The sequence below is a fragment of the Drosophila takahashii genome, chromosome 2R, assembly GCF_030179915.1.
Source record: "Drosophila takahashii strain IR98-3 E-12201 chromosome 2R, DtakHiC1v2, whole genome shotgun sequence".
NCBI classification, from domain to species: domain Eukaryota; kingdom Metazoa; phylum Arthropoda; class Insecta; order Diptera; family Drosophilidae; genus Drosophila; species Drosophila takahashii.
The window spans coordinates 23,721,930-23,743,524 of record NC_091679.1 but is presented as its reverse complement, the minus strand read 5'-3'; the positions used below and the strand labels follow the sequence as shown (position 1 = coordinate 23,743,524).

The 21,595-nt window shown below is 45.3% G+C and overlaps 11 protein-coding genes across 13 annotated transcripts; 6 read left to right on the top strand and 5 right to left on the bottom strand.

Moving 5' to 3' along the window:
• The first annotated feature begins 1,507 nt into the window (after positions 1–1,507).
• On the top strand, positions 1,508–4,149 carry LOC108067848 (uncharacterized). 2 transcript variants are annotated; one of them, XM_070213618.1, is made up of 3 exons: positions 1,508–2,020; positions 2,075–2,934; positions 4,071–4,149. In XM_070213618.1, the coding sequence occupies exons 1-3, from the start codon at positions 1,640–1,642 to the stop codon at positions 4,078–4,080; spliced, it is 1,251 nt and encodes a 416-aa protein (XP_070069719.1). In that variant the 5' UTR covers positions 1,508–1,639; the 3' UTR covers positions 4,081–4,149. The 2 variants fall into 2 exon arrangements, with proteins under 2 accessions (XP_070069719.1, XP_070069718.1); XM_070213617.1 differs by lacking the exon at positions 4,071–4,149 and having other exon boundaries at positions 1,509–2,020; positions 2,075–3,005.
• On the bottom strand, positions 2,981–3,869 carry Lsm11 (U6 snRNA-associated Sm-like protein LSm11). Its single transcript, XM_017157101.3, has one exon. It carries the CDS (start codon positions 3,842–3,844, stop codon positions 3,071–3,073), a length of 774 nt encoding a protein of 257 aa, XP_017012590.3. The 5' UTR covers positions 3,845–3,869; the 3' UTR covers positions 2,981–3,070.
• Positions 4,082–5,663, top strand: LOC108067873 (mitochondrial amidoxime-reducing component 1-like). The gene is made up of 4 exons (XM_017157142.3): positions 4,082–4,224; positions 4,283–4,905; positions 4,968–5,254; positions 5,312–5,663. The coding sequence occupies exons 1-4, from the start codon at positions 4,218–4,220 to the stop codon at positions 5,415–5,417; spliced, it is 1,023 nt and encodes a 340-aa protein (XP_017012631.3). The 5' UTR covers positions 4,082–4,217; the 3' UTR covers positions 5,418–5,663.
• A 25-nt stretch (positions 5,664–5,688) lies between these two features.
• Marc (Mitochondrial amidoxime reducing component) lies at positions 5,689–7,200 on the top strand. Its single transcript, XM_017157143.3, has 4 exons — positions 5,689–5,839; positions 5,899–6,521; positions 6,593–6,879; positions 6,949–7,200. Exons 1-4 carry the CDS (start codon positions 5,833–5,835, stop codon positions 7,052–7,054), a joined length of 1,023 nt encoding a protein of 340 aa, XP_017012632.3. The 5' UTR covers positions 5,689–5,832; the 3' UTR covers positions 7,055–7,200.
• On the bottom strand, positions 7,078–8,472 carry Vamp7 (Vesicle-associated membrane protein 7). 2 transcript variants are annotated; one of them, XM_017157145.3, is made up of 5 exons: positions 8,292–8,472; positions 7,838–8,227; positions 7,540–7,768; positions 7,413–7,480; positions 7,078–7,358 (listed from the first exon to the last, which is right to left on the bottom strand). In XM_017157145.3, exons 2-5 carry the CDS (start codon positions 8,039–8,041, stop codon positions 7,203–7,205), a joined length of 657 nt encoding a protein of 218 aa, XP_017012634.2. In that variant the 5' UTR covers positions 8,042–8,227; positions 8,292–8,472; the 3' UTR covers positions 7,078–7,202. The 2 variants fall into 2 exon arrangements, with proteins under 2 accessions (XP_017012634.2, XP_017012633.2); XM_017157144.3 differs by having other exon boundaries at positions 7,838–8,165.
• Positions 8,473–8,669: 197 nt separating this feature from the next.
• Positions 8,670–11,843, top strand: LOC108067889 (stimulator of interferon genes protein homolog). The gene is made up of 6 exons (XM_070213619.1): positions 8,670–8,823; positions 10,302–10,456; positions 10,510–10,952; positions 11,006–11,110; positions 11,172–11,454; positions 11,549–11,843. The coding sequence occupies exons 2-6, from the start codon at positions 10,345–10,347 to the stop codon at positions 11,641–11,643; spliced, it is 1,038 nt and encodes a 345-aa protein (XP_070069720.1). The 5' UTR covers positions 8,670–8,823; positions 10,302–10,344; the 3' UTR covers positions 11,644–11,843.
• A 165-nt stretch (positions 11,844–12,008) lies between these two features.
• LOC108067890 (stimulator of interferon genes protein homolog) lies at positions 12,009–13,707 on the top strand. Its single transcript, XM_017157165.3, has 5 exons — positions 12,009–12,085; positions 12,141–12,565; positions 13,081–13,185; positions 13,238–13,517; positions 13,574–13,707. Exons 1-5 carry the CDS (start codon positions 12,067–12,069, stop codon positions 13,657–13,659), a joined length of 915 nt encoding a protein of 304 aa, XP_017012654.3. The 5' UTR covers positions 12,009–12,066; the 3' UTR covers positions 13,660–13,707.
• A 17-nt stretch (positions 13,708–13,724) lies between these two features.
• Positions 13,725–14,792, bottom strand: Orc6 (Origin recognition complex subunit 6). The gene is made up of 2 exons (XM_017157166.3): positions 14,634–14,792; positions 13,725–14,578 (listed from the first exon to the last, which is right to left on the bottom strand). Exons 1-2 carry the CDS (start codon positions 14,696–14,698, stop codon positions 13,870–13,872), a joined length of 774 nt encoding a protein of 257 aa, XP_017012655.2. The 5' UTR covers positions 14,699–14,792; the 3' UTR covers positions 13,725–13,869.
• A 183-nt stretch (positions 14,793–14,975) lies between these two features.
• On the bottom strand, positions 14,976–16,106 carry Prosalpha7 (proteasome alpha7 subunit). Its single transcript, XM_017156993.3, has 3 exons — positions 15,951–16,106; positions 15,322–15,887; positions 14,976–15,247 (listed from the first exon to the last, which is right to left on the bottom strand). Exons 1-3 carry the CDS (start codon positions 15,969–15,971, stop codon positions 15,073–15,075), a joined length of 762 nt encoding a protein of 253 aa, XP_017012482.1. The 5' UTR covers positions 15,972–16,106; the 3' UTR covers positions 14,976–15,072.
• A 508-nt stretch (positions 16,107–16,614) lies between these two features.
• Positions 16,615–18,258, bottom strand: LOC108067785 (uncharacterized). The gene is made up of 3 exons (XM_070213552.1): positions 18,163–18,258; positions 16,842–18,100; positions 16,615–16,723 (listed from the first exon to the last, which is right to left on the bottom strand). Exons 1-3 carry the CDS (start codon positions 18,185–18,187, stop codon positions 16,643–16,645), a joined length of 1,365 nt encoding a protein of 454 aa, XP_070069653.1. The 5' UTR covers positions 18,188–18,258; the 3' UTR covers positions 16,615–16,642.
• A 436-nt stretch (positions 18,259–18,694) lies between these two features.
• On the top strand, positions 18,695–21,296 carry LOC108067883 (transducin beta-like protein 3). Its single transcript, XM_017157156.3, has 2 exons — positions 18,695–18,818; positions 18,878–21,296. The coding sequence occupies exons 1-2, from the start codon at positions 18,793–18,795 to the stop codon at positions 21,213–21,215; spliced, it is 2,364 nt and encodes a 787-aa protein (XP_017012645.3). The 5' UTR covers positions 18,695–18,792; the 3' UTR covers positions 21,216–21,296.
• The last annotated feature ends 299 nt before the right edge of the window (positions 21,297–21,595 follow it).

Here is a 21,595-nt window from a genome sequence, read left to right as displayed (position 1 = left end):
AACTTGATAATCCCCAAATAAGTCAAAGATGCATCAAGGTTACAATCTTATTAAAGTAACATTTTATATATCTTAGATACGATTATTCTGTCTAATAATTAAGTCAATTAATTACTTAATCAATCTTTTTATAATGTTGAACAAAAAAGCGATACAGTTTTTACAAGTTAAAAATAAGCTAACCTTTACTAAAACGAGTGGCAGCACAAATATATAGGACAAATATAGCACAAATATAAGTTCTTAAAAAAAATGGAAATATAAATACTATACTCCCTTGATCAATTAATAAAATCGATATATTTTTGTAACTGTGCGCCGACCTGTTTTCGCCTAGCGGATGAAGCCAGTTTCGGCCAATGGTGGTGGTCGACCGATGTGCTAATTACTGGGACACCAGAATTCAGAACTCAACAATTCCAGAATTCCTGAACTCCATTTCTAGCCATACATATCTCCACTGCCAGCTCCCCAGACGATGTTTGCACATCATTACAATTACGCCGCCGAGTGCTTTATTTTAATGATCTATTTGCGAGCGCGGTTGAATAACACGCTAATTGACACACAACACAAACGGACGTGCACTTGAGCCGGAGTCGCAGTCAAAGTCGGATTCCGATTGGATTCGTATTGGGACTGGCAACCAGCAACCTTGACAAAGAAAATTTCCAATTAACGGCGCTTGCCAATTTGCGTACACTGCGCGAAAAGGATACATGCAAAAAGTGGCACACGCAGTTCGTTAAGAACTTATTAATTTTTAGCAATTATGCCATAATGGCGGTAGTTAACAAATTGGGTCGCTATTTCTCCGGAGAAAGAACCCGAATTCTGGCCACTGTGTGATCGAGGGGCTAATCGCAAATGGCAAAAACGGCAACTAAAATGGATGAAGAAAACACATTGATTGGCTTGATTATGCACAATAAATAAGAGTCGGTGACTTGTTCACTTTTGTCAGCTTTCCATTCGTTTATGGTAAATTGCTGGGCGCTGCTGCCAATTAAAATAGAAATTGTTGACCAGCCCAGCCGAAAAGTCTGTCGTTTGCTTTGCATAAAAATTAAAACTTGAACACACAAACGAAACATACGAATTGTTATTGTTGCCTTGTTGTTGCTGTTGATGTTGCTGCGGCTGCACGCGGTGTAAAACTTTCGAATCTGGTGGCTTTGGATCGGATCAGATTGGATCGGATCGGAAACGTTTGGATAGCGCAAAAACGTGTTTTCAACTGAGCCCAAGATCGCGACTACAGCAACAGCAACACTCAAAGCAGCAGCAGCAACAGCAAAAACAACACCCAGAGCAGCAACAATGCCAGTTTTAATGAATGAAAGCGTAATCTTTTTACCCGCTTTGTCAGCCAAAAATGTGCACTTTTTTAGGATCGCCACAATGCCTTTGAGTTTGCAAACAAAAGACAAGCAAAACAAAAGCCTAAACAGGTAAACCTTTTTATTCAAGCTAAATTTGAATTCGATAATGTGCACCAATCGATAAGTTTCGGTCATTTTCAGCACTGGTTTTTAAAATGTATCGATAGCCGAACGATATCGATTATCAAAGTTACAAGATTAAGATTTTAAAAATATTAAAAAAGATTTCTAAAACAATAAATGTAGACTCAACGGACATGCCCCCACAACTTGCAAATGGCCAGCAATACCTGGAAAGTGCCCGTGTTTATATGAGGAGAGACTCCTCCATTCTGATTAAGTGCTGCCTCTGCAATGCGGACACTTTTCCCGGTGCTAGGTGGAATGATTTTTTGAGACACCTGGTTGAAGACCATGAAGAACTCCGCCAGTTCAACGGAGATGATAATGAGATTCAGGACGAGGTCCGGGCGGAGTTGTGCAACCTGCAGGAGGCGGGTGTTGCTCAAGAATCTCAGTTGCCAGTAGAGCAGGAGCCAGAATTATTTACGAACGTGGAGTACCTTGAGGAGGAGGTGGAATCCGGAATACTCCTGTGCTCATCGGAGGAAGAACAGGATGAGGAAGAGTCTGGAAAGGTAACGCTCTTAGTCCCTAACAAAAACACCTTTTTTTAATTTAACCTTCCTCAGGACTACATCCTCAATAAACCAAACAAGCCCTTCTACAGTCTGCAGCGCACCAGACCCGGAATCATCCAGTATTTCATAGAACTCTTGCGCCAGCACGAGCATCTGTGGAGCAGCCACCGTGGGATCAAAAGAAAGGATCGCTTGGAGAGCTCTCAGAAGGTGGCACAGGCACTGTCCCATCGGTTCCGGTGCCGCTTGGAACCGCAGGTGGTGAGTGCCAGTGCCCGTTTCCTGCAAGTCTGGTTCGAACGGCAGTACGTGATGCAATTGAGCAACTCCGGCTTCCGGTGCCGCTACCCAAACTACTTCCGCAGCCTCATGAGATTCATGCCCACGAGCCACATCTCGGTGACCATTTGCGAGGAGTGCGACCGGCGCTGCCTCAACGAGCGCCAGTTGAGGCTGCACAAGTTCCGCGTGCACGGCGGACCCAATCCGAATACCTGCCATGTGTGCCACCAGGGCTTCTCGCTCGCCTGCAAGCTGCAGCAGCACAAGGAGCGGTACCACTTCAAGCCGCTGGAATGGCAGTGCGGCAGCTGCGACTACAACGCCCCCTCCAAGTGGGACTTTCAGCAGCACCAGGCCATGCACGCCGGGCAGAGGAACTACACCTGCGAGGTGTGCGGGCACAGCTGCAAGACCAGCTCCGCCTTGGCAGTCCACCGGCGCAGGCACGACCAGCCGAGATTGCAGTGTCCCCACTGCAGCCGGCAATTCAGAGAGAACTACATCTTAAAGTGCCATATTCGGAAATTCCACGAGGGCGATAGTGGGCGGAAGTTCTCCTGCGACACTTGCTTGCGGAGATTCAAGACGAAGGAGATGCTGGAGGTGCATGAGCTGGTTCACTCACAGAGGTTAGAAGCAGAAGCCCTTTAGTTAGGTACTTTTTAGAGTATTTTTAATGTATTATTTTACAAAATGAATCTTAGTCGGTAAGAGTTAATAGTAAATTAATCTACGCAGTTCAACTTATATTAATATGAGACCCAGCTACATATTACTTTGCCTAGCTATTAAGCTAACTAGCACCACATTTTCGCCGCGAATCAAGATCTGTGGCAGATCTCGCTTTATCTCCACGTTCTTCCGACTTAAACTCTTCACCTGAATCTTGGGAAGCGTGATGCCCAGCTCCCTGAGACGATCGGTACAGTCAACAGGTGTGTCGCAAATGTTCTGTTCGCCGTAATTGTACTTTCGGCGCCTCCAGGTTTCGGTGGCTTTTCTCAGGAGCAGATTCCACGCCTTGTCAAAGGCCACAAGCTCGCCCTCCACAGTGCCGCCCACTGCTCCTTTCTTGCGGATCACCACCCGAACTCGTAGTCTTTCGGTAGTTTCAGTGCTGCTGGCCAACGGAATGCACTTTTTGAGGAGTTCTAGGGGTCCGACCGTTCCCTCCATGTAGGTGAAAATGTTGCGAAAGTGCTTCTTATTCGAGCTCCTGGTCGTGGGCATCTGGTGGGGCTCGAACCGCCGCTGAGGTGCCTCCAGGTCAACTGCAGCCCTGGAAGAAGAGGCTTTTCCTGATGCCCCCTTATCGACGCCTCCAGCTGCCGGTTTTTGCCGCTTGTTCAACTGCCAAATGCCGAATTTTTTAAGCGCACTCTCGAACGCCGCCAGATTTTGGTAGAGCACTTTAGGAACTGCTTCAGTTACCCTGTAATTGGGTTCGTACAAAGCTCGGAGGGGATTAAACTGCTCGCTGCATACATCCAATTCGGGATTTTGGGAGGCGTCATTGTCCTTCGATTCCTTGTCACTCATTTTTGATCCTAGAAGTTTGTAAACAAATCCGCCGGCTAAACTAGAAACATATGTGCTCGATAACAGCTATCGATTAACCTGGAGGGACTGGAGACAACAGGGATGGTATTTTAAACTTAATAAAAATAAGAAATCCATAAAAATAGGTTTAATGGGGTTCTTAAAATCCCATAATTAAAAAACAAACCGCTTTATTATTCTTATCATCAGCTATTGTTATTTCTAGGTTTTTCTAATTTAATTACAAGTGTAAAATGATCGTACTTATTGTCCAGCCTTGGAAATATGTATGCTTTCGTCCAATGAACCTAATCAGTGGAGCTTTTAACGCGGAGAAAGCAACAGGTTAGTGTAAGATCGAAAGTAATCAAAGATGGCAAGTGAGTAAAAAGAACGGGTTAAATACAACATTTTCTGGTAACTTGGGTTATCCTGCAGCCGTTGGAAGTAACTCTACCTTTGACCTCAGTCCCAAGACCCTGGTGGGCGTGGGCGTGGGCCTGGTGGCGGTGGGCGGGGCCAGTTACCTACTGTACCGCCACCTGACCCGCGATGTGATGCCCCAAAAGTGGAGACGCGTGGGCACCGTGGAGAGGATCCACTTCTTCCCGGTCAAATCCTGTGCTCCTCTGGAGATCTCGAAGCCCGGAGTGGAATTCGATTGCGATGTGCTGAGCATGTCCTTTGAGGGAATAAGGGATCGCACCTTGATGGTGGTCAACGACAAAAACGAAATGGTTACAGCTCGGGTGTATCCCCACATGACCCAGATCCACTCGAAGAAGGTATCGCCTAGCAAGCTGCTCTTCAGCGCCCAGGACCTTCCCGACCTGGAGTTGGATTTCGAAAGCCTGGAGGGCCCCGGAAAGGATGAGCGCACGTCCGTTTGGGGCGTTCCTGTGGACGTGATGCCCTGCGGAGATCGGATCAACAGGTGGTTCTCCCAGGCCATCCTGAAGAAGGAGAGCGGCCTTAAGGTGGTTCACTACCCGTATCCGAAGCCAGTGATGAGCATCAATCCGCGCCTCAAGAAGATGCCCTTCATCAGACAGGAGGATTCGGTGGGTAACTGCATTCACCTTCGAAATTATTCACCAGGATAAAGATAACCTTTCTTCCACAGGGAACCTTCAATGATGCCACCAGTTTTATGCTGATGAACCTTTCATCGGTGGCCGATCTTAATACTCGACTAAAAAATCCCGTGGATGCGCTTCAGTTCCGCGGTAACTTCGAGCTGAAAATGGATGTGGATGAGCCCTATGCCGAGGACCACTGGCAATGGCTACGTATAGGCGATGATGCAGTATTCCGAACGGTGGCTCCTTGCACGCGCTGCATCTTTCCGAACATAAATGTGAAGACGGCTGAGAGGGACCCTGACGGGGAGCCATTCAAGACGCTGAGAAGGTGGGTTATTTTTTTTTCCATATCTGTACAACTATAATAGATCTACGATCTCCTCAGCTACCGGTTGTTCAACTACAGCTCACCGGCCCTGGGCATTCATTTGGGACTTCGCCTTCCGGGAAAGGTCAAGGCCAACGATGTGGTGTACGTGGAGGACAAGTGAAGTCTCCAACGGCTCTTCCAATATCTAAACTTGTTTACATTCACATATACCTATTACATAGAACATAAATGTTTTGGAAACCAATACGCCGTTTAAACTACAAACATACAAATGCGTCCGATAACAGTTATCGATTAACCTGGAGGGATGGTAATTTAAAACTAAAAAACAACAAATCCATATAAAAACTAGTTTAATGGTGTTCATATAGCACTATAATTAAAAAACAATCCGTGTTACTTTCCTTACCATGCATTTTTTTTCTAGCTTTTAATAATTCAATTAAAAGTGTAAAATGACCGTATATAGATAGTGTCCAGCCTTGGAAAGATGCTTTCGTCCAATAAACCTAATCAGTGGAGCTTTTAACGCACAGAAAGCAACAGGTGCAGTGTAAGATCGCAAGTTATCAAAGATGGCAAGTGAGTGAAAAAAACGGGATTACTTAGCAGATCATCTAGTAACTTGGGTTATCCTGTAGCCATTGGAAGTAACACGACCTTTGACCTCAGTCCCAAGACCCTGGTGGGCGTGGGCGTGGGCCTGGTGGCGGTGGGCGGGGCCAGTTACCTACTGTACCGCCACCTGACCCGCGATGTGATGCCCCAAAAGTGGAGACGCGTGGGCACCGTGGAGAGGATCCACTTCTTCCCGGTCAAATCCTGTGCTCCTCTGGAGATCTCGAAACCTGGAGTGGAGTTTGAATGCGATGTGCTGAGCATGTCCTTTGAGGGAATAAGGGATCGCACCTTGATGGTGGTCAACGACAAGAACGAAATGATCACGGCTCGGACATATCCCCACATGACCCAGATTCAATCAAAGAAGGTATCGCCTAGCAAGCTGCTTTTCAGTGCCCAGGACCTTCCCGACCTGGAGTTGGATTTTGAAAGCTTGGAGGGCCCTGGAAAGGATGTGCGCACGTCCATTTGGGGTGTTCCCGTAAACGTGATGCCCTGCGGAGATCGGATCAACAGATGGTTCTCACAGGCCATCCTGAAGAAGGAGAACGGCCTCAAGCTGGTTCACTACCCATATCCAAAGCCAGTAAGGAGAACCGTTCCCGATCTCAAGGACATGCCCTTCCTAAGACAGGAGGATTCGGTGGGTATATGCCTTATAAATTTAACACCACGTTAAATATCACCTATAAATTGGGGCGGTCCTTTCTACAGGGAACTTTTAATGATGCCACCAGTTTTATGCTGATGAACCTTTCATCGGTGGCTGATCTTAACACTCGGCTAAAAAATCCGGTGGATGCGGCTCAGTTCCGCGGTAACTTCGATCTGAAAATGGATGTGGATGAGCCCTATGCCGAGGACAACTGGCAATGGATACGCATAGGCGAAGATGCCGTATTCCGAACGGTGGCTCCTTGCACGCGCTGCATTCTTCCGAACATAAATGTGAGGACAGGTGAGAGGGACTCTGACGGTGAGCCTCTCAAGACGCTGAAAAGGTAAGTAATTTTCTAACGCCAGATCCGTCTAACTATAATTATTGCGATTCTTGATCCATGGACTCCTAGCTACCGCTTGTTCAACAAAAAATCACCAGCCATGGGCATTCATTTGGGACTTCGGCTGCCGGGAAAGGTCAAGGCCAACGATGTGGTGTACGTGGAGGACAAGTGAACACTCCGGTGGCTCTTTCAGCATTTAATCCTGTTTACATTCACATTTATTACGTAGAACATAGATAATGAGAGTACCGTAGAGTTTTTATATGCAAATATACATGTGTTATGAGCCTATAACAATATAAACAACTTTAAAGCGCATCCTAGACGCAGGACTGCCAGGCGAGGCCACCGCAGGCCATGCTGACGATCACGTAGACAATGAAGGTTATCACCAGGCCGACCACCACGTAGATGCGGATGTTCTTCCAGAACATTTGCCGCGCCAAATTTCGCGAGGCCTTGCGGAATGCAACGGACTGTAAAAGAGGCAGAGGTAAGAACATTTCCCAGCCCAACTGGTGTCATCTTACATTATTGCTCAAGTTTTCGGTCTTGTTGACCAGCAGTTCCAGTTTCTCGCCGCGATCTCGCAGACTGTCTGCAGGTGGGACAATCAGGGATTAGTGATAAAATGAGGAGATCCGGTTTCTAACTCACCTATATTCTTAACCATTATGTCTTTTAGCTCGTCTATCTGTCCATGCACCCGAGAAATGGTGTCCACCTCGCGGGACTGACTGAAGTAGACCATCTGGTCGGCCAGGATCTTGGAGAACTCGGTGTTCATGGAGTAGGCGATGGCGGTGGCCACCTGCAGGCCGTAGGTCTGGATGAACTTCTGCTTGACATCGGCCAAGAAGAGAAAGGCCCGGGAACGCTCGAACTCCTACGAAGAAACGAGATATGCGATATCGATTAAGCAATGGGTAACTGGGACAGAGGTTCGTTCACCCACGTTGTCGGTGATGCACATGTAGACCAGCTTGTTCTCGCAGGTGTAGTGGATCAGGTAGTCGCCGTGTGTGTAGGTCATCTTGTGGTTGTGCACCCCGATCCGGCCGATTATGTGCTCCGTCACTTCGGCAAAGTTGCCGACGCACTCCGCGTACTTGGCCAGCACGGTGGTGCCGCGCGATATAACGCTGTATAGTATCGGCATGGTTCCCCTGATTCTTCGTCTTCGTTAAGGGTGCGGTTCTTCAGTTCCGTTCCTCAGGCGGCTTTGTTTAGCTTATCGGGAAATCAACGACGAACCGTCGCCGATGATGACGTGCCCTCGGAGTCTGTGGAATCCGAAAGGCGTAGATTTAGTAACTAATACTATCTGATCTGGGGCTCTGTCAATCTCAACAATGAGTGGTATTCATGAGTAATACGAAATATATGTAATGAAATATTTAAACACCTACTTGCTTTGTTTATCCAATTAAGTTTCAAGTTGGTAAGGATACTTCACATTTACATTTTGTGGTCAGCGGCACTGGTCGATATTGATTTTCAATTATTAGTACCGCACAATTAAATACATCACGGATCAGCGGAATTATTTCGATTTTTGCATTATAATAACAATTGCTGACGCTCGGCTCGATGCAGTTATACAAATCAGAGGTGGCACTATCGATGCATCGATGTTTGTAATTTTACTCTTATCGCATACGGTTACACTGAACAACGGGTTTCAGGAATACAGTTCTGCGGTCTTACTATTATTTGATTTTGAATAATATATTTTATGACCTTATGGGATTGAAATAGGGACATCCCACCCACAGACTGGCAGTATGGATCAGAGCATTAGATCACCCAGTTGAGCTTAAAGTCCCGGAATAAAGAAAATTATTTTGAAGCCTTCGCAAATATTTCGCAGTTAAATAACAGGAAAATCATTGTGAAGTTCTTAAACAGACAGTTTAGATTCGTACTTCTGAACACCAAAAGGTAAATAATTTTACTTGCAGTTAAGTATACAAATTAAATTAAACAGAAAGGGTTACAAGTCAGATTTATCTGCTAATATATGGTGCTGCCGAATTAATTGATTTCAAACAATGCTCGAGTAGATCAGTGTTGTCAATTTGTCACTCTTCCGGACCGGTCTTACCCTCTTTTAACGTCTTTGTCATTTTTCGAAAAGATCGACATGTACGAAATTTTGCTAATCGTCTTTGTATCAACCACTTCTTAAATGCAAAAAAAACTTTTTAACCATCTGCAACCAATGGGATGCATTGACTTAAAAATAAACCAAAACATTTACAAAATTTTAAATTAAAATGAACATAATATTAATCGAAAATCAATTAAGGGAATTGAAATGCATTTCCCATTAAAATAATAGGACTGCGATTATTAAGTATACGCATAAGGAAATAAAAAGCTAATATTACATAATTACATAATTTAATTAGATATTCACTACATTTAAATTAGGTATACAATTGCGAAAGTTAATTTGTCCTCTTTTTTCCTTTTTTCCCGCTTTTACTTAGCTTGCTGGTCCTGTTTTTAAGCTGTCTGCTGGCAGCACTAACGTAGATATAGTTAAAAAAAAAACAGCACTAATGTAGATAAAACTTAAAAATACGCAAATGTTAAACATTCATAAAAGCATTACAACCTTTTTATTTATTTTTGTCATTCATAGATTACATTTATTGACAATTCTAAGTTGAGCGCGTGACACGATGTAAGTTTTTCAAATGTATTTCTTATACAAAATTGTATTTCTCGGAAAATTCAAATAAAATTGCATAAAGGTCAAAACAATTTTTTTTTAAGTTCCCCTAATCCACATACGTTATTAAAAACAACAAACGAGTCTTTATTGGACTTATTTTTAAAAACATTATATTTGCGCGCACATCTGTAAAAGGGATAAATAAACACAGAAAACCAAAACAAATAAACAGAACAATGTAGCTCTTTGATTACGCAAATAAAAAGTTGCACTCAAGAATGCTTAATCTACTCATACACTCAAAGTATTCAAATAAATATTCAGATCATGTACATATGTATGTATATATCCAAAGGCAGCGAAGCTACAATCAGTTATAAAGAATCTCTGCTTTCATATACATTTTAGTATAGTATGGCTTTTATTTTGTTGAAATTCAATGCTCAGACGGCGTTTGAGGCTCTGAACCGGTAAAAGCCATTTCAAAAGTGACTTCTTAGGATATTGAGCTGTTTTTCCTGCCTTCTTTTACGAAATCATTTAGGGCGTTGAGGGCATTTATTCAAATTAAGAGACTTAAAGTAAATATACACCATTTAATTAATTTCTAGTCACCGATACAACGGTTCGAGTGAAACTTTTACATTTTCACTGCTCTTTGGCATGAACCATTTCAATTTTATAGAGTCTTTGTATGCAAGTTTAGTAATTTGTTTTTCAAATTCAAATTCTTATCAAGCTTTCGCGAAATCTTCTCATCGATCTGGCAACCCACCCACCATATGTTCGGAGAAATGGCCATTGCAAAGAACGCGGAAGAAGCGGAGAACGCAGTACGCGCGGAGAAGGGCAGGAAATGTTTTTATTTGAAGAAAATGATCGGAGATTACATAGGTGAGTGTCGACTGATTAGGCGCCATAAACTGAGTTGTTGTGATTCATTTCAGACACCTCGGTTCGCGTTGTGGCCACCGTCTTTCTGGCCGACTTCCTGCAGCGTCTGTATCGCTGTGTCGTCGAATATGTCCGATATAGCCGGCATTATCTGCCCGAGGACCGGGTGTGGACAATCCTCCGGCGCTCCTGCACATACAGCAACAAGTCAGCTTACCTGCTCTTGGGTTTCGTTCTCGTGGGACTTACCCGAATTTCGATTAGCGGAAATTTTAGGAGCGTAGTGCCCACTGCCCTGTTTCTGGCCCACATGCCGCTGTACTGGATCTTCAGCGATCTGAGTCAGAGCACGCTGAGCTACTCCCACTGGATAAGGGAAAACCATGGACTGGACTACGCGGCCGGAATGGCCTCCAACTACTTCCACGGCTACCTCAAACTTTCTCTTCCCGAGCGCAAGGACGATGGCCTCAAAAAACGAATGGATGACTATGAGGTAAGTTAATCCCAATTTCTGTGCTGAGAAATAATCAATATCTTGTTCCCTAGGACAAGAACCAAGTCACCTTCGGAATAAACCGACTGGTTATCCTTATTCCGGACGAAATGTTTGTAAACGGGGTTCTCGAAAGCGATTTACTGGATAAAGCTGAGGTAAGAACTCACAAATCCTGCCTAATGTATATGTGTACCAAAGGTCTAGTCTTTTCTTTAGCCCCTTGAGACGAAGTACATCAACCGAGCCGGCGTTAATCGTCCTTTTAAGCACGCTGTCTACAGAATGAATCAAAAGGTTAATGGCAAAACCTACTACTTTGCCATCGAGGGAGCTACGCCCATGCTCTCCTTCTTCGATGCCATGCAGTCGAACCTGTCGGCCACCTGGCAGATGAAGGAACTGAAGCGGGAGATCTGGCTCAAGTTCTACAAACATTTGAAGGAACTTATCACCACGTGGCCAGAGACCCGTAACTTGGTGGAGTTGATGATCTATAGCTGTAGGTTGAAATCTCTGCATAAACAGAAATAGATTAACCGCTGTGCTAGAAACAAACTGAGCTAAACACTTAGATTAACGATCTTTTCTTCCAGCCCACGATTCTAACGGAAATCTCGTAGATGTTGGCGAATTGCTTAAAATTCATATGCAAAATAAAACGAGAACTATTGACGAAATTTCCGACTAGAGTTCCAAAGAAATCTGCGATTTTATTGATGTCTACAGGAGGAATATAAGGTCTAGAAAGCTATAAATTAGAATCACTTGTTCGACATCAAAAACCATGAAAATTTTAATTTTTAATTCATTTTTGTACTTTTATACGGATGTACCAGCTAATGACAATGTTGAATGTAATAAATATATACATTTTACTAACATTTAAAACCAGCTTTTACGAGAAAATGGCTAAAAGGGATGCAAAGTACAAGTTTCTGCCGATAGTGGTAAAGTGGCTTGCAAACTAAAACATAATTTGAATATTTAAAGTTGATTGAATAATGAACTTCCATCAATCCTTGATAAGAAATCGGGTTATCGTCAAATCTTCAGATTGATCTGGCAACCCAGATAGCACATGTTCTAGAAAATGCTTTGATTCGAACAAAAGATGATTGAGGAGTACGTAGGTGAGTAAGCTGCGCCCTTGACTGATAAGAATATAGACTAAATCATTAATTGCAGTCAACTCGATTCGGATTGTGGCCACCGTGTTTCTGGCCGAATTCCTGTTGCGTTTTTATCTCTGTGTCGTCGAATATCTCTACTATAGTCGGTATTATCAGCCCGAGAATAGAGTGACAACGATCCTCCGACGCGCGTATTCCTTAAACAATGTCTCGAAACATCTGCTGCTGGCTTTCTTAGTCTTGGGAATAGGAATTTCGATTTCTGACAATTCTTGCGCGGTATTTCCTACAGTCGACTTCCTCTCGCAAATTCCTCTGTACTGGGGCCTACGAACTATACATCGGAGCACGCTTACCGATCTTCACAGGCTAAGGGATCCGCATGGACTGGATTACCCCACTGGAATGGCCTCGAGCTTGTTCTATGGGTGCCTCATACATTCGCTGCCCGGGCTTAAAAATCGAATGACTGTCTACGAGGTATGTATGTATGTATGTCCATTAGGGCGGTCCACATTTGTATGGAAATTTGTAAGGTCCTAATCTCACCCGCCTTTACGGTGCGCATTGTGTTATTCAAGATATACCAAAAGAAAGTTTTTGAAAAAATCGTGTTTTAGGTTCTGCGAATTGGCTTCAAAGTTTATCACCCATACGCACTGTTGCCTTCGATCAAAAAGTTTTTTTTAATCAAGGTGGCATAGATTTCAATAATTCAGTTGATGTTTTGCTATCCCTTTTTTACAAATTATTTCAACAAAATTCATAATTTGACAAGACAAGAAATGGGAGAACGATTTTTTTCGACCAAATTCGAACTGTTATACGTGTCGTATGAGTAATTTTTAAGCAAACTTTGAAGACGTTTCGCAAAGTCTAAATCTACATACATTTTTTGTTTTCTTTAATATACCATGTAAAGAAGTGAGAATAGAATTTCATTGCACTTAAGTTGATCGTTAGACCCAGGGGAAAATTAATCACGTATTCCAAAGGACCAGAACAACATCACTTTTGGATTGAACCGCCTGATTATCCTTATTCCTGACGAAAAGCCGGATGATGGCGTACTCGAAAGAGATTTTGACGAGCAAGCTACGGTAAGACAATAAGAAACTCATATTTATTTTATAAACACAACTCTATTTTTAGCCCTTAAAGACAATTGTTGAACGAGCAGGAGTAGATCGCACCTTTCAGCACTCTGTTTACAGGATGAATCGCAGGATTAACGATAAGATATACTACTTCGCCCTCGAGCTCCCCGCCCCCATGTTTTCCTTTTCCGATGCCATGCAATCCAGCACGTCGGGCACTTGGCAAATGAAGCAGTTTAAGCGGGAGATCTGGATGAGGTTCCATGAGCACTTAGATGAGCTTATTAAAAGTTGTCCACAGACCCGTAACAAAGTGGATCTCATTATCTACAAATGTAGCGTAAAGCTGACTGTTATCAATCTTGTTTGCTAACGATAATTTTATTTTCAGCTTGCGATGTCGAGGGTAATCCTGTTGATATTAGCGAGTTGCTCATATCGCACATGAAGAAAACAACTAAATTATTCAAGAATTGACCTACTAACCATTCCAGGAGGCCAACAGGAGAAATACTTAATAATCTCTCAATTAAGACTCTCTAAATGGATGCCAATTTTAGTTTCTAATGTGTTTTCTTACAGTTTGAACTACAACTAATGATAATGTTGAGTGTAATAAATAGATGCTACTAGCTGAAAAAACTGGATCCTACAGGGACATGGTTGTAATACATAAAAAAGATATTTCTAAGCCTCCAGAAGCTGATTATCCGTATGGGATTCGGAAGCCTCCAATTCCTCTAGCTTGGCCTGTGCTGCGGCCAGCATTCGCGCCTTCCATATCTCGTAGTCCTCCGTCTGGGGCTTCATTGCCTTTTTGCCCTCCTGGCCCTTGATATTCTCCTGCTGGCTTTCTTTGAGTTTCCCGTCCAAGTCGGAGCAGGCCGGTACCTTGCCCTCCTTGTGGTGCTTGGCTATCATGAGAGACCACTGCTGCTCGAGCTGTTGAAACTGGGTGGGACGTAGGTTGCTGAAGGGCATGAGCTTGGACTTGGAGACCTTCTTCTTGAGCAGCCGGCAGGCCTGGTAAACGGCCATGGCGGCATACTGCGGGTGCGTGGTGTCGGTGCCTGTGTCCTCGGTGGCCGCCACGCCCTTGAAGAGGGTCATCAGCTCCTCCGCCTTGCGCGCCACCTCGTTGAGGCCCAGCTGCACACAAATGTCGTTCACGCTGGCCAGCTTGTTCAGGTCCAGGAGCTTCTCGAACATCCGCTTGTTGTTGAGGTAGTGGCTCTTGCGCAAGCCGGACAACTTGAGGGCCTGCTCCTTGTCGAAGCCGATGCCCAGCAGACAGGAGGCGAGGTCCGCGCACAGGACTATCTTGCCGTACTCGTTGATCTGCAGTGGGACGTTCGTGGAGCGCAGCTCCAGTAGTCGCACCAATTCGGTGGTCTTCCTGGAAAGGATTCGTCTTTAGTAGGTCACTTCACATATACCATATTCAAACTCACTCCATCACGTTGGGCTCCTCCCGCAGGCCCATTTTCGTTATTAACTGTTCTATTAAAGTAGTCATTGCTCCTACAAATCCTAGTCTCAATTTCAAGTCGGGTGTCGTTAAATCACAAAAACAAGAATAAATGGCGCGAACTGCGTCAGCTGTGAGCGATAAGCCATTTTGATTTTAGTCGAGTTGTCATCGATAGATGGTCTTGAACTAGTTCCGATAACACTGATTTTTAAATATTTAAAGTGCAAAATATAGTTCAAATTTATCTTTCTAGATTTGAATAGTCAAATATGTAGACTCCACTATAATTTCTAGCCCCCAAAACGAAAATAAAAGTCGGTGCTTCACCCGATTTTTGTTTATACATTTTGCGCTTTAGGGAAATATAAAATTAACGTTATGTATTTAGGCCCAGAATTAGATTCACTGCCAAAAACGATCTAATGCGTCTCATTGTCGCTGTCATCCTCCTTGTTGGCGGCATCTCCGGCATTCCGCGCCTTCTCGGTCAGTTCTGGGGGATTGATGAGATGCAGACCATCGGTCACTCTGCCAACCAAGCCCATTTCAAAGCGGAAGTCCTTGTCCTTGAGCTCATCGTGGACCTTGTAGATGCTGGAAAAGTGGTTAAACATGGTCATTAATATTTAATCCGCTAGAAATCTGATATTATAATATGATATTATTACATTTCTCCGGCGCTCTTGACCAGATCGTCGATCTTCATGTCCGGCTTCAGCTTCTCCATCTCGGTCTTGGCCAGCTGCTTAGCCTTGCCGCTGGCACAGGCGAAGTAGCCGAAGGAGGAGCCCGAGGGCTCGATCTTGTAGAGCTGTGGGCCGTCCACCTCGTCCCAGGAGGCGAAGATGATCGACAGCCCAAAGGGGCGGACGGCGCTGTACAGGGTGTAGGCGTGGACGTAGCCGGCGACGCGGTCGCACAGGTGCTTCAGCGGGATGGCTTGCTCGAACTGCTGCCTGTAGTTGGCTGCCTCCTGGCGGGCGATGTCCGCCACATAGTTTCCGTCGGCCACCAATCCGGCCACCGCCATTCCGATGTTCTTCTCGATGGTGAAGATGCGCCCGCCGGCATCCGGTTCGTACAGCTTGCTGGTGATGATCTTCTCCACGGCGAGGACCACTGCGTCCTTGCCCCGGATCCCGACCACGGTGCCGCTCTTCTCCACAGCCTTCGAGGCGTAGTCGATCTGGAAAACGCGGCCATCCGGCGAAAACTGCGAGGCCGACAGGTCGTACTGCAACCGAGAAGGCCTCGTTAGCGATCTTGCGATCGGGGATACGGGTCACCAACTACTTACTCCGGTGCCAATAGTACTCATTTCGAGGATCTGATGGGAATTTAAACTGTTCGAACGCAAAAACTAGTTTAATATGTTGGGTCAAATGCGACGATGATTTGACGGCTTTTGCTTGGCCAGTGATGGAAAAAACAATGGCGCCTATCGATTTCCCGGGTTTCGATATTCTCTTATCGTAAGTCGTGTTGAAATACATAACTATCGCACTGGATAAAAATGTTAAGGGTATTCAATTGCGCTGAATTTCGGTCAGCTTTTAAATACAATTTTATTTTCAGAAATTAAAGCAATTCAACAACCTTGATTTAGTCATGTTATTTTAATACAAAATTACGACATCTCTGGAAATTTGTAGTATTACAGAATGCATTATTTACTTTAAAACAGCGGTCTGCAGCGTCCTATTAAGTGAGCAAAGGGAATTGTTCTGCTCATCATCTGCCGCTCCCGTACAATTTAGAACAGCGGTCTGAACGGCAAAATGTCAGTGACGCTGCTTAAAAAACGAAAGGCTAACATTAAAATACAAAGTGCCTAATAAATATTTAAACATTACTTTGTGTATAGGCAAATTAATACCAATTGTTTGCCAACGTCTAAAAAGGGTATAGCTAAATCAAAAAGAACTAAATTGAAGTGCAAGCATCAGCTTCATTTTATTCTAAGGGTATAAAACAGTTAGAAATGTGTTTTTAATATTCTTTAACATATCCGCATTTTTCGCGCCAAAAGTTATATTTAAGATCTTCCTTTAATTCAATGACATCAGAATTCTGGAATGGATCGGGACGTTTATAATTTAAATGAGAAGTTGTAAAAGAGAAACAGAAATAAGTTATTTCAAAAAATTAACTCTTTAAAAACTAATAAAAATCCAGTTCCGTAACTTACACTGTCAATTAACATCCTGGTTTGGTAGTCGCACTGAAGTAGTAGTTCAACAGGCAGCTTCCTACGCAAGTTTTTGTCGGCTATCTCCTGGCGCACTCGGTCCACGATTCCATGTACCAGCTTAATGTTTAACTGGGCGAATTGCCCTCCCAAATAATGTAATTTGGGACAGGCGTGGAATAGATGCAGGATCATACTGTCACTCACTGCTTTCGAACCATTCAAGATTAACCTTTCCAACTTACTGAGACTGGCGATTGGCGCATAGTCTGAATCAAACAAATCCATCCGGCACAAGCAAAGTACACGAAGGCCGCTAAGCTTGGACACTTGTATAAGCTGTTCCTTAGACAAGCGATAACCAATGGTTAAATGCTCCAACTTCTGGTTGTTGTACTCCACTAAATGATCGATGAGTTGGCCCAAAAGGCTAGAATGGAATCGCAGTTGCTGGTCACTGCAAATCATCAGATTCTTTAGGCTTGGCAGTTGAGCTGCATATTCACAATTCCATCTGAATTCCAATGTAAATCGGAGCTCCTCAAGTGCGGGACATGAATTATCCATTACCATAGTTTTAAAGACGTCCTTATAACTGGTCAAACGCAAAATGTCGAGGATTCTAAGTTTGGTTAAGCGCTTGCAGATTTGGGGAAAGTAGCTGACCTCAAACTCCAGGCAGTTAAGCTTTAACACCTCAATGGAAACAGGTAGCTTATCCAAGGTGCGTCCTGTTATATAACTGTCACTTAATTCTAAAATCTTTAGATTGGTCAAATTTTGAAGCACATGAATATTTTCGTCGGTAATGCTCGAAGTGCATATCTCCAAAGCCTCCAGATAATAAGCATTGTCAAAGATAGAGTCTACGTATAGATGCATATTAGGCCACAACACAACATGCAAGGTCTTTAGATTTCTGCATTGGTTTCCTACCAGCCCGGCCAGACGTTCCTTCATATGCATGCCTTTAATGTGCAATACATGAGCTCCAGACATCTTGAAGAAGTCGCGTATCTCCGATATGGTACATTTCTCTAACTCATCCGAGTTCACCGACTTGTGAAGTCTGGCAGAAGCCACCTCATAGATCGTCTTAAATTGCACACAGGTCCTAGCGAAACGCACCCGATCCTGAAGCTCTAGTTTCTGTAGGATACGCTCCAAACAGTAGTCATTAAGGCCCAAGATGTGCGGTGCCCCCTGGTGGGACAGCAGTTCTTGTGGAGATTCGTATGCATCAGACTCTTTTCCATTTTCTGGCAAACAAGTATTTTTATACATCTTATACATAGGTTAACTATCTGATTATTGTACATACCATTATCATCCAGCTTACAAGCCATTTCGAGTGAATTTATTGCGCACCAGATAAGGAAGAATATATGAATTGAGCAATATTCGGGAGTCCCCGAATTACAAAGTAAAGGAAGCTTGGACAAAAATCGATAACTATTTAATACTATCGAAGTTTTCCGTTGGAAACAGTTGGGATTTTTGAAACAGAGCACTTCCACAATTTCTAACGATAACAGCTGACTTATAGAGTCTTCCCATAGAGTCCATCCCATAACAGCGGACTTAAAAAGCAGTTGCTAAATGCGAAAGGGAATTTTAATTGCTGAGATTTTCTGTTGAATTTTCAAAAATTCAGCAATTCAACAGCTTAGGGAATCTCCTGGATATCGAAAAATTAACAGAATTATAAAAACTTTTGATATGTTTAATTTCGGTAAACTGTTCCATACAAATTCAATATTCTGAAAATCCGTTCAACATTCTCAAGGCAAAATCATAACAGAGCTTCAAACTAATTAAAAGCTCATATATTAACTGAACCATTTTTAAATTTACAATGTGAATACCCCAAACATTTTCTGCACCGTTCCTTTTCGAACTAGTTCCGATCCGCGGCGCACGCGGTTTTTTGTATTTGTAAACAACTAACATCATGCTGGCCAGTATCAGCGAAAAAAGGTAACTATAATTGGTTAAACAATTTGATAATAGTAAATATACAGAATTAAATAACCCAGCTACGCGGCGGAGGCACGCTACACCAACTTCTACGCCGGCGGCGACATCGCCTGGAGCGCGGATGGCCATCATCTGTACTGCCTGAATGGAGCCGTTGTAAATCAGGTGGATGTGCAGACATCCCAAATCCAGCAGAGTTTCGGGGCAGCCGCCTCGTCGGCGGAGAACAAGAGATCGACCGAGCAGGACAACATCGATGTCGAGGATGACGCCATCACCTGCTTCGGACTGTCCCAGGAGCACCTGGTCACCGCCCACCGGAGTGGCCTGCTCAGGCTGTGGCAGCTGGCCACCGGCAAGCTGGTCAAGCTGTGGAAGGCCCAGCACAAGGGGCCAGTCATCCGGGTGGAGTTCAGTCCCTGCGGCAGGCTAATCTGCACCAGCGGCGGAGCGGACGCCACACTCAGACTGTGGGACTACTCGAACAACAGCTGCCTGGGTGCCCTCAAGGATTTCTCGGGCCCCGCTTGGCTCCTCGTCTTCCATCCCAATGTGCTGCGCAAGGAGATCTACGCCGGGGGTGCGGACAACACGGTCTATGCCTGGAACTACGAGACCAAGACGCTGCTGCACAAGATGCGGGGTCACCTCTCGCAGGTTACTGGCCTGAGTTTCAGGAGCAACTCGTCCGACTGCAATGAGGTGGTGACCGTGAGTCGGGACAAAGTGCTGATCGTGTGGCAGCTGCAGGAGCAGTTGGAGAGCAGGCAGCTGAAGGTTCTCCCACTGTACGAGGAACTGGAGGGAGTCGTTTACGCCGATGAGGGACGCCAGATAATCGTGGCCAGTGGGTCGGGCAAGTTGCAGCAGGTGGACGCTCAGTCGTGGAAGATCAGGGACCTTCTCTGCCAGTCCGATTTCCAAATCAGCAGACTGCTGCACTGCAGCGAGCTCAAGCAGTTGGCACTGGTCACCACGGAGCAGAATATCCTTGTCTATGACGTCGAGAGTCTGGAGCCCATTAAGCACCTGGTGGGCTACAACGACGAGATTCTGGACATGTGCTTCATGGGCGACAACGATCGCTACCTGGCCGTGGCCACCAACAGCAAGCACTTCAAGCTGTACGACACGGAGCACGACATGAACTGCAAGCTGATCGTGGGCCACTCGGACACCGTCATGTCCCTGGCTGCCTCCCAGAATCTGCTCATTTCCGTGGGCAAGGACTGCAGCGTGCGGCTGTGGCGGCTGCAGCACGACAAGGACTGCTCGCTCGAGGCTCTGACGCAGCAGGCCAACTGCCACACATCCACCATTGGCTGCGTGGCCATGACGCACAACGGAGCCACCGGCTTTGCGTCCGTCAGCCAGGACGGCAGCATGAAGGTGTGGCAGCTGGCCAGGTCCAAGGAGGATCGCAACGCGTACTCCTTCAACCTGCGCTACGCAGCGCTCTCCCACGACAAGGAGGTGAACTGCGTGGCCTATGCCCCGAACAACAAGCTCATTGCCACCGCATCGCAGGACAAGACGGCCAAGGTCTGGCTGGCGGAGTCCAACTCGCTGCAGGGCGTGCTGCGGGGTCACACGCGCGGCGTGTGGAGTGTGCGCTTCTCGCCGGTGGACCAGGTCGTGCTCACCTCGTCCTCGGACTGTACCCTGCGCCTCTGGTCCATCGGCAACTTTGCGTGCATTAAACGCTTCGACCAGGAGTGCACCATCCTCCGAGCCGAGTTCCTGGATCATGGCAAGTTCATCCTTTCCGCCGCTTCGGACGGGCTTCTCAAGCTGTGGAACATCAAGACCAACACATGCCTGCAGTCCCTAGACGAGCACAACGATAGAGTCTGGGCTCTGGCCGTTTCCGGCAGGAGCAATCGGATCTTCTACACCGGAGGGGCTGACTCCAAGCTGATTCGCTTCGGCGATGTCACGCAGGCAACGCGCAACGAGGCACTGGACCAGCGGCAGGCCACCTTGGAGCAGGAGCAGACACTCCACTCACTGCTGCACGCCCAGAAGCAACTCCACAAGGCCTTCGTGCTGGCCTTGAACCTGAACAAGCCGAAGGCCAGCTTCGACATTATCAACCACTTTGTGCGGCAGCGGGATGAGCCTGGACTGCGCCAACTGGTGGACCAGCTGAACGTCGACCAGCGGGTGGCGCTGCTGCAGCACGTCAAGGCCTGGACCACCAACTCGCGACACTCGCAGGTGGGCAACCTGATCCTAAAGCACCTGATAGGAGATGCTCTGCAGGATCCCAAGGCGAGATTCTACAACAATGGCAACATGGTCGAGGTACTCACGCCCTACGTCCAGCGCCACTTTAAGCGGGTCACCGAACTGAACAAGGAGCTGGCCTTCCTGGAGTTTATTGTCAAGTGCATGTAGACAGTAATTTTTGATTAGTTTCTACCCCGTTGCAGTTTAAATAGTTGTAGGAAAATAAAGTGTACAATTTAATATTTTAAACTTGTAATTTGATTGTGGTTTGGCATTGATCCACAGCAAGCCCATTTAAAGTGAGTGAACAAAAAAGAGTTGCTCACTAAACTGAGAGAGTGAACATGTTCCTTCGAACTTGTTCGTTATTGTTCACTTGTTCATTTTTGCTCACTTGCTCCTTTTTGTTCACTTGCTCAGTTTTGCTCTCTTACTTGCTCTTTTTTGTTCACTTGTTCAGTTGCTCTCAGGCTGTTTTTGGCACAAAAAGTATTTTTTTTTTACTTTTAGGATGCATTTTGCATACGGATTTACAGACAATGAGCTGT